Source organism: Neophocaena asiaeorientalis, unplaced genomic scaffold (assembly GCF_003031525.2).
Source record: "Neophocaena asiaeorientalis asiaeorientalis breed wild unplaced genomic scaffold, Neophocaena_asiaeorientalis_V1.1 scaffold589, whole genome shotgun sequence".
Taxonomy (NCBI): Eukaryota; Metazoa; Chordata; class Mammalia; order Artiodactyla; family Phocoenidae; genus Neophocaena; species Neophocaena asiaeorientalis.
In genome coordinates, this window is record NW_020172683.1 from 44682 (window position 1) to 60488 (window position 15807).

At 33.1% G+C, this 15807-nt stretch overlaps 1 protein-coding gene across 2 annotated transcripts in view; it reads right to left on the bottom strand.

The window, feature by feature from the left end:
* SUCO (SUN domain containing ossification factor) overlaps positions 1–15807 on the bottom strand; it is a 77077-nt gene that overhangs the window by 34783 nt on the left and 26487 nt on the right. Inside the window, exons 7-11 of one of the 2 annotated variants that reach the window (XM_024739825.1) lie at positions 12256–12379; positions 11366–11490; positions 10228–10295; positions 2946–3053; positions 1089–1194 (exon numbers count right to left, since the gene is read on the bottom strand). In XM_024739825.1, the coding sequence (XP_024595593.1) occupies positions 1089–1194; positions 2946–3053; positions 10228–10295; positions 11366–11490; positions 12256–12379 (531 nt within the window). Of the gene's footprint in view, positions 1–1088; positions 1195–2945; positions 3054–10227; positions 10296–11365; positions 11503–12255; positions 12380–15807 lie in introns of both variants that reach the window. The other variant, XM_024739826.1, reaches the window with a different exon arrangement.

Here is a 15807-nt window from a genome sequence, read left to right on the forward strand (position 1 = left end):
TGGGGCAGGAAGCAGAAGGAATTTATTTATTTATTTATTTATTATTTTTATTAAGAGTATAGTTGACTTACAATGTTGCGTTAGTTTCTGCTGTACAGCAAAGTGTTATCAGTTATACATACATCCATTCTTTTTTAGATTCTTTTCCCATATCGGTCATTACAGAGTATTATAGAAGAGTTCCCTATGCTATACAGTAGGTCCTTATTAGTTATCTATTTTATACATAGTAATGTATATGTGTCAATTCCAGTCTCCCAAGTTTTCCCTCCTCGCACCCTCCACTTTCTCCCCAGTAGCCAAAAGTTTGTGTTTTGTTTCTGTTTTGTAAATAAGTTCATTTGTAGCATTTCTGTTTTGTAAATAAGTTCACCTGTACCATTTTTTTTTTTTTTAGATTCCACATGTAAGTGATATCATATGATATTTATCTTTCTCTGTCTGACTTATTTCACTCAGTGTGACAATCTGGAGGTCCATCCATGTTGCTACGAATGGCATTATTTCAGTCTTTTTTATGGCTGAGTAGTATTTCTTTGTATATATGTACTACAACTTCTTTATCCATTCCTCTGTTGATGGACATTTAGGTTGCAGCAGGAATTTAAATGGTTAAACCTTTATTTGAAATTGTTACTTAGACATAATATTTCACTTGAGTATACAAAAGGCAAAAAGCTATAATGATAAATAACTAGATATGAAAATGGAAATGATATTAGATTCTAATAATCAGAACTGCTTTAAAGACTGCAGTGACTAACTGATTTGGGTTTTAAAATATAAAGAAATATAATACTATACAGATGACATTTTATATCAAGACTCCAAAAATATTACGAGTTATAATTTGGAATTTCATCAGAGCCACAGATATCAAAAAACTAGCCTAGGTTTCCAGTGATACAAAAGGGACTTTATTAGTATTTGTCCCATAAAATAATATATCCAAGTAAGAATTGTTTTATTAAAAGAAATATTGCAGTAAATTTCCTCTTAATTTTTCTTATTTCTAAACAGGTGAGGTACAAAGTATGAATAACAGGTATGTTTCATTATAGAACATAGTTCTGCAAATATAAACATACCTTCACATATTTTGCATACATCTGTTCATCTAAAGGAAAACTCTGGACATTCCTCTCATCTCTACCATGGAAAGTACCCAGCTTAATCCATTTATTTGTGGGGTATCTAGAAAATATAACATAAATATTCCTTTTTAGAAAATCATAAATCACATATTGAGAGGTTCCATCACATTTTCAAAACAGATCCTATTGCATTATTTTTCCCCTCTCCAGGTAAACACACTCACTTAACATAGTTTAAATATGAGTTAAGCATCGAGTTGAATAAATACATTTTTCTCTTCCAGCTAAACTCTGACAGGTTCTTCCTTATGAGGAAAGATGGTCTTGAAAAATTACACCATTATCAAATAGAAGACAGAGGAAGACAAAAGTAGGACCAGGACTGCTTCTTGGGGTTTGGGAGGGCTTCCAAGTAAACTGGAGGTTTTAAAACAGAAAGTAGCCAAGAGATTGTTTTGGAAGAAAGAGGTACTATTCTTCATGTACCGATAAGTGTGTGATGACATGAAGTATAAGTACTGGTGGAAAGGGAAAAAGAAAAAATCCTTTACTATATTTGAATTTCACAGCTCTTATATAGCTTTTCCCCCTTTAAAAGGAAATCTAATGTAATTAGCACAAAACTATTATTTTTACTACAGCATTTAAAGAATCCCTCAAAGTAACGAGTGTTCTCTCATCACATAAAAAAAAAACACTTTAGCTGTCAAAGCTGAATATTCATTTGACATATAAGAAAATTACAGCTTAGAGAAAAGGAAATCATCTGAGCAAGATTAGTAAAAGAAAAATGAAGGAGAGATTTTGAGAATTCATTTCAAAAACTGTATATAGGCAATGCTAAGTGTGGGGTGAGGGAAGAAACACCACAGAAAACCCTTAATGATCAATGATAAAAGAATGGTAGGGCTTCCCTGGTGGCGCAGTGGTTGAGAGTCCACCTGCCAATGCAGGGGACACCAGTTCGTGCCCCAGTCCAGGAAGATCCCACATGCAGCGCAGCGGCTGGGCCCGTGAGCCACAGCCGCTGGGCCTGCGCTCCACAACAGTGAGAGGCCCACGTATCACAAAAATAAAACCAAAACAAACAAACAAACAAAAAACAGCATCCTACATGGTATATTATGGGCACTCAAAAAGGATTTATGGAAGGAATAAACACCTCCACAGGGAGGAAAATATCAAGTATTCATTAAAAATGATGTGCTTAAAACACAAAAGGATATATTCTCAAGATGTAAGCATTAAAAACTGACTTTTTTGATAGAATAAATGTGTAGAAAAGACGGGAAGGAATGTATTAAAATGCTAATACGGTTATATATGGTTGACAGGATTGGGGTTCTCTACCAAATTCCTTACAACGTATGTTTATTTCTCTTATAATCACACATATATACCAAAGTTTTTAAAATATATTTTAACAAAAATATACCTCATGATATAAAATGCTCATGTATGTTTTTAATAACTTTTTAAAGAAATATCTGAAAGCAATAGGTCATAATATATTAAAAGTAAGGATTTTAAAGTCATACAGATCTACATTTGAATCTTGGTTGTCCAAGTCACAAGTCATGTGATCTAGGCAAGCTACTTAATCTCTCCTTGTCTGTTTCCTCATCTCATAAGGGAATAATATCAGAGGGCTGTTATAAGCACTACATAAGTTAATGAAAGTAAACTAACAAGTGCCTTTCCTACAATAGTATTACTACTGTTCTTACAAATTGATACAAGTTGATTAAAATAAAAAATAAAATTAATTAAAGTTTTAAAATGTGACCTGTTTTTAAATTTTTATTCTGAAAATCCAATATAAACTCTGTAGAAACCAGCTTTAGAATTTACCTGTCACTGATAGAAACCAGAAAGTCTTTAGGAGTAGAAGAAAATAATTCATAATTTGCAATATCAAACTGTTTTACTTGAATTGGTTCACAGAGTTCAATAACAAACCTTTAAAAAGAACACAAGACAATTATTTAGATAAACCAACCAAAATAACAGTTCATATTAAACATGACATTAACAGCTTACATAAACTGGACCTCCATGAAGTTACTCATTAAAAAAAATGTAAGGAAGGAAGAGGATTAGCAACCTTGGTTATAAAAAAGGAACACCCTTAAGTATTTCCCAGCCATATCATTAGTGGGAAAAAAAGATACTGATTTTGTCCTATAATATTTTTTTAGAAGATTCTTTTCTAATGACAAACCTCATTCTTGGAGAAGGAATGACTTGACTAAGAACAGCTAGTACGAGTGTAACCTGACCACTCTAGAGGGCAGTTTGGCCATATTGTCTCAAAAGGTACCATAGCCTTTGATTCAGCAATATACTTTTAGAAATTTAATCTACGGACACACGTCTCCAAATGATCACCCTTGAATGTACATCTTAATAAATATAACAAAGCACAGTTTATAAGAGCAGGGGGGGAAGTCAACCTAAATGTTTAGCACAGAGCATTGATTAACAAATTATGGCCCCACCCAGACAATGAAATACCAAACAGCTATTAAAAATGGTACTAAAAACCATACATTCCATTTACATAAAAATCTAGAAAATATAAACTAATGTATAGTGATATAAAACAGATCTTTAATTGCTATGGGGTTAAGGCTGGGAGGGAAAAATTATAAAGGGGCATGAGGACTTTTGGGGGAGATAGACATGCTTGTTATCTTCATTGTGGTGATGGTTTCATAGATGTATAAATGTCAAAACTTATCAAATCGTACACTTTAACATTTCACAATTTATTTTACATGCAGTTGTTTATGCCAATTATTCCTCAATAAAGCTGTTTTTAAAAATACAATAAACTAGTAAATAAAACAAAAAAGAAGCAGACTCACAGATATAGAGAACAAACTAGTGGTTACCAGTGGGGAGAGGGAAAGGAGGAGGGGAAATAGGGGTAGGGAAGGGAAAAAAAAGGGTTATTATGGGATTATATGAAATCATGTGTATGAAATTTTTGAAAAAAATGATACTTGAGATATTTATGGACATGGAAAGATGCCACAAAATATTGCTGTTTAGGAAAAAATTAAAAGTATGGTTCTACATGTGTAAAATAAAACTGCATAAAGCATGGCATTTAGGGAAAAGAAATACTCATGACATCTAGCACTCCAATACTTTAATAAACTAAGTATTATATCAAATGAGATCACATACACTGACAATTAAATGTTAAATAAATTAAAGGCATTGAAATTAACATATTGTGTTAATCCTGGAAAGCAACAGAACTGAGTTCCAGGAGATGGTAAAGACAGCCATGATTCAGAGAAAAGCTCATGAAAAAAAGGAAACTAACATTAGCTGAATGCTTACTCTGGGTCAGATACCATGGTAGATGATTCATATCCATCCTCTGATTTAATTCGTACAACCAAACTGCATAGGACACTATCTCCATTTTATAGAACCGTTCAATAATCACTAATTGGTTACTTCACATTTTTCCCTTCTGCCTTTTTAGTAACAGAACCTGTCCCGCACCTCCAAAGATGTAGCCAAGCATACGGCCACCCATCAAAGATTTTTTCCCAGACTTGGCAATGTTTCTTAGTTATGAGTCATGGGGTGTGAGCGGCGTGTCCAGTGCAACTTCCAGGTCAAGCCTTTAAAAAGAAGCTGCTACCTCTCCATTTGCTTTTTCCTACCTTGCAGGCTAGAATGAGGGTGTGGTAGGAAATCATCTCAGCAATGCAGGCAGAGACGACATCTCAGGGGTGGTAGAAAAACATGACAGAAGGTGTGTGGGTCCTTTCATTGTTCTCTGTTCCCTGCACCATCTACCAGCTTGAGGTTTTTATGTCAGAGAAAATTAAATACCTATCTTTTTTAAACCACAGTTATCTGGTCTCTGTTAAAACAGCAGAATCAAGAGCCCAAACTAATAGTCATTTAGCCAATACATAGTAAAGCTAAAAGTCAAAACAAACATCTATCTGGCTCCAAAGCCTAAACATTGTCCATACCACCACAACACCCTGGGGAGAGGAAACTAAAGAAAATCAGACTCAAGACTTTGCTTTTTATTTACAACGGAGAAAATAAATCTAAAAGAGCATTAAGAAGAAAAAGCAAATTCTCCTCTACCTCCTTTTTTTGCATACAATGTGTTCTCAATTTCTAAGAAAATAGAAGCTATATTACTAACAGTTAAAATAAACTTTTGGACAAATGTATTTCCAGGTGTAAAGAGTCAATTCACTGGGCAAATTTAACAATTCTAAAACTTGTATGAAACTAACAGACTCATAAAACATTAGTACATATGTAATTATTCCACATGAAAGTTGATTTTAAAATGCCTTCTTATCTTACTGCCTCACCTTTTCTATTTTCTTAGAGGCAGACAACACTGTAAATTAATAGAACTACATAAAAAGCTGACAAATCTAATTTCAACATACTTCCCTTTATTATTTATAGGTCAGGAATTTTAAAAGATCAGTAAAGTAGCAGATCTAAACATAATAGTTTGATAAAATACCATGTGTCAAAATTTAGATGATATGAACATACTACCCAAAGCAATCTACAAATTCAATGCAATCCAATGGCATTTTTCACGAAACTAGAACACATAACTTTAAAACGTATATAGAAACACAAAATACCCCAAATAGCCAAAACAATCTTGAGAAAGAACAGAGCTGGTAGAATCACATTCCCTGACTTCAGACTATACTGCAAAGCTACAAAGAAAAGATCTTTAAACAATAAGAGAATACCATAAACAGCTTTACTACAAAAACTTTCAAAATGGATTAAAGACAAATTCCTAGAAAAATGTAATTTACCAAAACTAACTCAAGAAGAAATAGAAAACCTATATAGTCTCATAATTATTTCTTTTAAAAATAATTTTTAAAACTGCCCATCTATTCACACAAGTATAAAACAGTACTTGCACAAGCTTATTTATAGTAACTGCCTGTCATGGCAAAAGATTATAAACAACCCAAATACCATCAACAGAAGACTAGTTAAATCTTGGTACAATCATATAATGGATTTTCATGCAGCTATCAAAAAAAAAAATGAGAAAGTTTTATATGAGTGAAACAGAAACATGACCAGATATTTTTAAGTTAAAACTTAATTCAAGGTGAGATAGTATAATATGCTACTGTGAAAAGTGAGAGATAAATAAAAATCTCTAATTTTTTGCATAAAGAAACTAAAAAGATACCTAAAAATTTAACACTGAATAGGAAGATAGATGACAGACTGGAAGTATATTTCTCACTGTAACTCCCCTACCTCTTTTAAATACCTTTTTGAGTTTGAGCCATGTGACTGTACTAAATATTTATTTTTGAAATCACATACTTAATTTAATTTAAAATTAACATCTTCCCAGAGGCCTGGAAGGTTTTACAGTTGAGTTCCAAACACTGAATCTTGAGAAAAACGAACAAAGCTGGAGATATCATGCTCCCTGACTTCAGATTATACTACAAACCAACAGTAATCAAAACAGCATGGTACTGACACAAAAACAGACAACAGATCAATGGAACAGGATGGAGAGCCCAGAAATAAACCCATGTACTTATGGTCAATTAATCCATGACAATGAAGACAAGAATATACAATGGAGAAAAGACAGTCTCTGCAATAAGTGGTGCTGGAAAAACTGGACAGCTAAATGTAAGAAAAATGAGATCAGAACATTTCCTCACACCATATACAAAAGTAAACTCAAATGGATTAAAGACCTAAATGTAATAAGACCTGAAACCACAGACCTCCTAGAAAAGAACATAGGCAAAACACTCTGACATAAATCACAGCACTATTTTTTTGGATCTGTCTCCTAAGGCAAAAGAAAAGCAAAAGTAAACTTAAAAGCTTTAGCACAGCAAAGGAAACCATCAACAAAACAAAAAGACAACCTACGGAATGGGAGAAAATATTTGCAAATGATGACTGATAAGGGGTTAATATCCAGAATTTATAAACAACTCATACAACTCAATATCAAAGAAAACAAAGAACCCAGTTTAACACATTATTTTATTTACTTATTTTTATTTTTATTTTTTGGCTGTGTTGGGTCTTTGTTGCTGCAAGCGGGCTTTCTCTAGTTGTGGTGAGTGGGGGCTACTCCTCGTTGTGGTGTGCAGGCTTCTCATTGCGGTGGCTTCTCTTGTTGCAGAGCATGGGCTCTAGAGCTCAGGCTCAGTAGTTGTGGCGCACGGGCTCAGCTGCTCCGTGGCAGGTGGGATCTTCCCGGACCACGGCTCGAACCCGTGTCCCCTGCACTGGCAGGTGGACTCTTAACCACTGTGCAACCAGGGAAGCCCAACACATTACTGACCAGGGGATTTTTGCAGAAACTAACGCCTGTGGCCATAATACGTCTCTGGTCAAAAATGTGTTAAAAATGGGCAGAAGACTTGAATAGACATTTTTCCAAGAATATATACAGATGGCCAACAGGCACATGAAAAATGATCAACATAGCTAACCATCAAAAAATGCAAATCAAAACCACGATGAGATATCACCTCACATATGTCAGAATGGCTACCACTGAAAAGTCTACAAATAACAAACGTTGGCAAGGATGTGGATAAAAGGGAACCCTAGTACACTGTTGGCGGGAAACCTAGTACACTGTAAATTGGTGCAGCCACTATGTAAAACAGTATGGAGGTTCTTCGAAACATTAAAAATAAAACTACCATAAGATCCAGCAATTCCACTGCTGGGTATAAAACTGAAGAAAATGAGAACATTAATTTGAAAAGATACAATACGTGCACCCCAATGTTCATAGCAGCATTATTTACAGGAAAAACTGGTGCATGAAAATATGTTCAATCTCATTAGTGATTAGGGATTGACACCTTTCTAGGATCTCAGCCTAATTGGTGAAACAATGTTATTTCTAGTATCAGCAACCTCACATAACAGGTGCTCAATAAACATAGAAAGAATGAAAGAAGGAACAAACGAATGAATGAACAAATGGACAAACTATCAAATGAACAAGAAGGCTCAAAATCCTAAAATGTCAATTATCCTGAAACTCATCTAGACATTTGATACAATGTCAATAAAAATGCCAGCATGATTCTTTTTTTAGAATTCAACAAGATGATTCTAAAATTTAAAAGAAAAAACAAAGGGACAAAAATAGTGAAGATACATCTGAAGATGAGGTATAAACTTATTCTACCAGATATTAGGATTTACAAAGCTATAATGAGACTGTGTGGTCTTAATATACCTTAGGTGGGTCAACCCAATCAAATCAGGTGAAATCAGTAAAGGTGTTCTGAGGTTTTTAAATTATACAATGAAAAGACGCATAAATGGATGAGCAAAAAGTAAAATATACAGTAAACACATATACACGAATACATGCTGTCTGCAAAAACGTTAAAATACAGGGCTTCCCTGGTGGCGCAGTGGTTGGGAGTCCACCTGCCGATGCAGGGGACATGGGTTCGTGCCCCGGTCCGGGAAGATCCCACATGCCACGGAGCAGCTGGGCCCGTGAGCCATGGCCGCTGAGCCTGCGCGTCCGGAGCCTGTGCTCCGCAACGGGAGAGGCTACAACAGTGAGAGGCCCGCGTACCGCAAAAAAAAAAAAAAAACAAAAAAACGGATAGCTATGATCACTTATTCTGTAAACCAGAATAAAACAAAATGATTGCTTCATATAACTTCATCCCAGCATGTCTCTGCTTAAAATACAAAATTTTAGAGCATAAAAACTGAGTTGTTACTGACTACAGGGGCTTTTACAAACAAAAACAAAAGCCAAAAAATAACATTTTGATTATGATCTCAGATAACTATTTCCTCAAATTCAGTTTCCAGGCCAAATGGCATATGGGAAAATTAAGTTTTTTAATATTATCCCTTAATACTCTTAAATAGCTTGGTGTTAATTTTCAAACTGAACTTAAATATGTATATTAACAAAAGGAGTGAAAACCAAAAGTAGAAAAGAATAAGCATTATCTTTAAAGAGTTTCTCTTTAAATTAAAAAATTGTATATATATATCATATAAGTTACTCAATTTGATGGTGGTGATTTACCTCAATTCTTTTTTAAAACAGCTGCTTTTGATCAATGAAATCAAGTAATCTAATAAAATTGTTGGTATATCAATTTATTTCCCACATAAATCGGTTCCTTTGCCTATATTCTTAGTTAATGGCAGAATCATAGATCCAAGCAGGGAAGCCAAAATCAAGGGAGATTAACAGATGCCTCTCTCTTCACATCCAATTACTAACCAAGAGCTGTCAATTTTATCTGCTATACAAATTTTTCAGATTCCCCTCTCTTCTTTATCCAAATTGCCAATGTCTTAATTAAAGCCCTCATTTCTCACCTGAGCTATGACAACAGGTTCCTAACTGGTTTCCCTGCTTCCAACGGCATTATGCTGTAGGCCATCTTTTAAGGATAAGCCTTCCTAAAATGCCAGTGAGGTTATGTCATTTCCTTACTTAAAACAAACACTACGCTCCACGGTCTTTAAGATAAACTTCAGAAACTTTTAAGCTGGGTATGTGTAGCATGGAATGGCCTGGTTATTGCTAAACTGACTCTGCTGTCTCATCTTCCATGATTACTCTAATTGTACCTCTATTCTTGTAATCACTAAAATAACTTCTTCAGGTTGCTTCTACTTCATAGTTGCCCAGAAATATGCTCCTTTTAGTGCTATCCCCTTATTCTTATAGTTCCTGAATACCTCTGCCTCCCTCATCTGTGACTTCCTATAAATTCAAGGAATTCAAGATTCAGCCCATGAACTACCTCTTCTAGCAAGCTCATCCTCTTCTGCAGTGATATATCATCTCTTTTCCTATAATATCTTTGCAGCAGTACTTTTTATACCATTTGAAAACTGTTGAACTAGATCTGTCAATTTTTTTGTGTGACGTCGTCCTTAAAAGGAAAGACATTTTTGTCTTCAATTTTGTACCCCAGGACCTAAGGTAAGTACAGTACCAGCACCAACCAATCATAAATGCTTATTAAGTGACTATATGAACAAATCAATCTAATCCCAAAATAAAAGCTGAATATAATACATGTATAGAGTACACTTTATTAAATTTTATATTACTTACCAAATTTTAGTGCTGCAGGGATTCAACATATAAAGATCCATATTTTCTATAAGAATAGCAGATGTGCTCTATTTTTAGAAAGGGGGAAGGGAATAAATTACTTAAAGAAAAAGATTTATTTCAACTATCAAGCTTTCTAGGTTTTCTATATTTTTAGATCTTAAAATACAGCTAAGACTCAAACATTCACTTTGGGAAGAAAGCATAAAAGTAGCTAAAATTTATAAGTTTTGTCTATACTGTGCTAAGTTAGCCTTATAACAAGACATTTAAAATTAAATGTCTGTTACTATAGGGGAAAAATTATTTTTCTATTAGCTATTTCCTTCTGTAAATTTCACACAGGTTTTAAAAGTTTAAAAACAGAGTGTATGTCCTTCAGTAGGTGAATGGATAAACTGTGGTACATCCAGACAACGGAATATTATGCAACACTAAAAAGAAATGAGGTATCAAGCCATGAAAAGACATGGATGAATCTAACATGCATACTAATAAGTGAAAGAAGCCAATCTGAAAAAGCTGCGTATGGTATGATTCCAGCTATATGACATTCTGGAAAAGATAACACTAGGGAGATAGTAAAAAGATCAGTGGTTCCCAAAAGTTGGGGGAAGGAAGCAGTGAATAGGCAGAGCACAGAGGATTTTTAGAGTAGTAAAAATACTCTGTATGATACTATAATGGTAGATACATGTCATTATACATTTGTCCAAAACCACAGAATGTTTAAGAGTGAACGCTAATGTAAACTATGGACTTCAGGTGTGTCAATATAAGTTCATTAACTGTAACAAATGTACCATTCTGGTGGGAGATGTTGATGATGGAGGAGGCTAACAGGCGTGGGGACAGGGGGTATATGAGAAATCTCTGTACTTTCCTCTCTATTTTGCTGTGAACCTCTAACTGCTCTAAAAAAATTGTCTTTAAAAAGAAAAAACAAAAATAGGGTGCAATGTATCAACCAATACACTAAGAATCCATGCAAGAAAATGTCTTTAAAAGCATAATCCTGCATTTATTAGTGGACTAGGAAAATAGCTCATGTTAAAATACAGTTCCCAGGAAACCACTGCTTACATTTAATAAAGTCACTAGTTTTCTATATGTACAGAAGAATTTTACACTTCAGTACCTTGGCTTCTGGGTTAGCTGCCAAAATTTTGGCACCACATTCTACTGAAGCATAATTATTTCGATTTTTCTGGACCTTTTTTGTGGCATGTAGACCTCCATTAGAAGATGGATGCATTGACTGACCTGCAGACAAACCTTATTATGAACATATATATATGATGATTATGATTGAAAATACCCAGAGCAAACAATCTCAAGAGCAACAGGCTGCCATCTAGAACAGGTTTTAATGCTTTAAATACTTTAAATACTTAATAAAATTCCAATACTTTAAATACTTAATAAAATTAATGTTTTAATTTTAAAAACCCACATGAAAATCAAAATGTTTCAGCTCAATAACTTTAAAATATCCCTAATAAACAAATTAACTACAAAAATCCACATTACTCGATTTATGCCTAGTACAATTCATTCACAAAATGAAGCTTATCCATGAAAATCAAAACTTTTTGCATATACATTTTATTCTATTAAGGACGAATGCTATCCTTCTATCTCTAATCCCAATCATAATAATTTTTAACTCTGAGATTTAATTTACAACAAAAAGAGTATAATAATTTAGTTCAATTCTGTTTACGGTTTAAAGCTTTATGACTCAGAACTTTCCATGCCTCAACTTTTCTCTTATAAACTGAGATGAAAAAATCACTGCTCTGCCTACTTTATTTTAGCCTCATTTAATAATTTACAATAATGGATTTTCATCAGGATTAAGACATATGCACAGGTAAATTACATGTGGGTAATCAAAGGTATCTTGGTAAGTTTCACCTTTAAAAAGTTTTCAAAAATGTTACTTTGTTTTACCAATTAAAAAGAGAACTACATATTTAAACCAGTCCCTTTAAAAAAAAGAAAAAAAGAGTCACAGTGCTTCCTTACTTTTTTCTTTTTCTACCTCCATAACTTTCTTTTTCCATTCATCAAATGTTGGTATATCTTCTGGATCTTTGGGATTTGTTACAGATGCAGGGTCAATTTCTCCTGGTTTTGTATAATCAGAACTCTGACAGAAATGCCAAAAATAAACAGATTTCAGATTTCAAAGAATATAGAGAAAACAGATTAATAAATTATAATAGTAAATACAAATGTTTCTGTCAAATAGAAGTCCAATTTTATAATGAAGGATAGTATTTTGAAAACAAAAACAAAAAATGTAAAAAGAAAAGTTTTGGTTTAACTTAAAAGTTGAGTTTCTCTTCGAAGAATTAAAATCTTCTACCTAAGCACCACAGGATGAATCCCTTCACATGTTAGCAATATTAGCACAGGCTGTAAAAAAAACCTATATAATATCGTAAGCCAAAAATTACCCATACAAAAACTGTACAAATACTATAAGTTTAATGCATCCATCTTAAAATCTACATTAATATATACAATAAAGGAAGCTAACTAATTTTACATGTCATATATTGTTTCTACAAAATCCTTAACAAGAAGTACCATTTACATAACTAATAAAGACCTAGTGTATAGCAGAGGGAACTCTAAATACTCTATAATGACCTATATGGGAAAATAATCTAAAAGAGTTGATATATGTATAATTGATTCACTTTGCTATACAGCAAAAAGTAATACAACATTGTAAGTCAATTATACTCCAATAAAAATTAAAATAAAAAGAAGTACCATTTATATAAAAATTTTACGGTGGATATGAAAACCTAAATGTGAAAAGCAAAGCTTAAAGAAAGTACAGAAAAACATCTTCATGATTCAGGCTATAAAAGGATTCAACAAGATGAAGAAAGAAATCATTTTTAAGAAGGCTGATACATTTGGATAGATTATAATTTAAAAATTAAATATATCAAAAGACCATAAACCACATGGTTCAAATAGCCAGAGACAGAAATAAATACCTGCAACACATTCAGCCAACAAACAATTATTACCAACTATAAAGACTGCCTACAAATCAATGGGGGAGAGTAAAGGAATAACAATAAACTAAGCAAAGAGAAAATACAAAATGTTCACTCAGTATAATCAGGGAATGCAAAGGAAAGCTAAAGATACTAAATAAATTATACTAATCTGAGGTTAAAGTGTGACAGCCTATTGAGCCATGGTACATCTATTAGACTGCTAAAGTGAGTTTCACATTTAGGAATATTAAATAAAGATATGCATACCCTATGACCCAATAATTCCACTCCTATGTATAAATATCAGTGAAAACACACATATGTGCCTAAGAAAATATGCATAAGGATACTTACTGCAGCACTATGGATAACATCAAAAAAATTAGAAACAATCTAAATATCCATTAATTGAAGAATAAATTGTGGTAGAATTGAACAATGAATAGACAAAACTCAAAAACAATGTTGAGTAAAATGATACTTAAGACAAGAACGATACCATTTTACATTGTTTCAAAATATGCCAAATAATAGTATGTATTGTTTGTAGCAATGCATATTTGGTAAAAGTTAAAAAACATGCTCTACCAATGTAAAAAACACCAAATTCAAGACAATGGTTATATCTGAAGTGGAGAGAAGAAATGTAACTGGGAAGGGCATAAAATTCAATCTGTAATTTTTTTCTTAATTGGAAGAATGTATGCAATGATGTTCATTCCATTTTTAAATTATTTCTGTACTCCTAAAACCACACACAATGTACTTATTAACAGTACCTTGAGAAGTGTACAAAACATCTATTTAGACAGCGTACTTTGGTAAACAGCACAAATCTCATACAGTATATATTTGCTGTATTAGGGCACATTTTCGAGTACTAATACTAATTAGTGTATTAGTGTAATACATCAATACAAATACCTATTATCTCCCTTTAGGAAGACTTATTAGCAAATTGGTTCCTATACAACCTCCACGTCGGAGCGTTTTACAGAACACACCAACTTATCAAATAAAGTATGTGGCTATTAAAAAAATACATAGCAGAAAATAAAATTAAAGAAGTAGCATTATACTAATTTAATTTAAAAATTAAATAACAAAAATCTAGTTTGAATGAGAAAATAAACAATTATTTATAAAAATTAATATAGTTGAGATACTTAAGAGTAAAGCCCAAATACTAAAAGAAATACATAAGAACGTACACACACTCTGTGAGACTCAGGCAGAGCAATCACTATTGCCTCTTAGCAACAAATAAGAGAACTAAACAATACAATAAAATTACTTTGTAAAGCATTATAACAGGCAAAAGAGTGGAATTTTTAACTGCATTAATTACCTCCTAAATAACTTAATATTCCAGAAAAATTGTCAGATAATGAGCATATTATAAAGTGTCCAGTAGTTTTGTATACTATCCAGTTCAGAATAATTCTGCCCTGTTAAGTTTGTGTGAGTAGGAGAGAGTTTATCCCTGTTATCTCAAGGATCTGCAAGACACTGCTGCAAATGGTTAAGGAGAACAAGCAAATCTTGGACAAAACTGGCTGCCATGCTTGAATTTTACATTTGATACTTAAATAGCTCAAAGAAGACATTTTTGTAATGTTTGTCTAATTTTATTTATGCCTGTGGTATTTGACAACTGAACTGTAACACATGCTTGATTTGGTTTCACTGGGAAAATTACTTCCTTCAAGATGTTGGACTAGGAAATGGGGACCTTCTATATTTATAAAAGACATCAAATAAACAGCTGGCCCAATGATAGTAAAGTCTCCAGAATGAAGTTTAGTTAGTTATGAGTGCAGATTCACAGAAAATATGTGAAAGAAAAGGTGGAGAACAGAAGATCCAAATTATAAAGAAATAAATGTGGATGTGGTACTCAGTATTTTAAAATACTCTGATTCCACGCGTTTTGAAGTGCATAGAGTGGCCTTCATCTCTTTTATTTAGCTATTTCTTAGCTGAAGGGAGCAGACTTCTCTGTCAACATTTCTTCAGGAAGTTCTGTGCTGGCCTCTACGTGAAGTCAAAGTAGAACTCGAAAGAAGAAAAGAAAGTAAAACTGCTACACAGGAATGAGCCCTGTCTTTATTTTAAGAACCATATTCTTTAATATAAGCTGGTCTAGTTGTATTCTGCACACAAATAACAAAGGGTAAAATGTCCCTTTAAAATAATTCTGGTTGAAGAGACTAAATTTAATCTTGTATTATTGAGTTAAATTTTTATTCTGAAGATACTTAACAATCATAACTTCTTCTATATAGCTCTCTTAACTGCCTAAATAAGGACTTTATGTATCTGGTTATCAAATAATCAATGGTGGCAAAAAACCTTTATAATTAAATATAACCCAAGAGAGTTCATACTTGGGACAACACTATGTATAAACAGTATACTGGCAATAGTTCTGTGAAGTAATCACTTGCTATCTGGGAGCACAGTTCACCTCAGTTCCACATTCATCACTAACTACTGATCCCCTGACTTTACGGCAAATACGGATAGCAAATTACAAGATTAGCTAATAACAAAAATG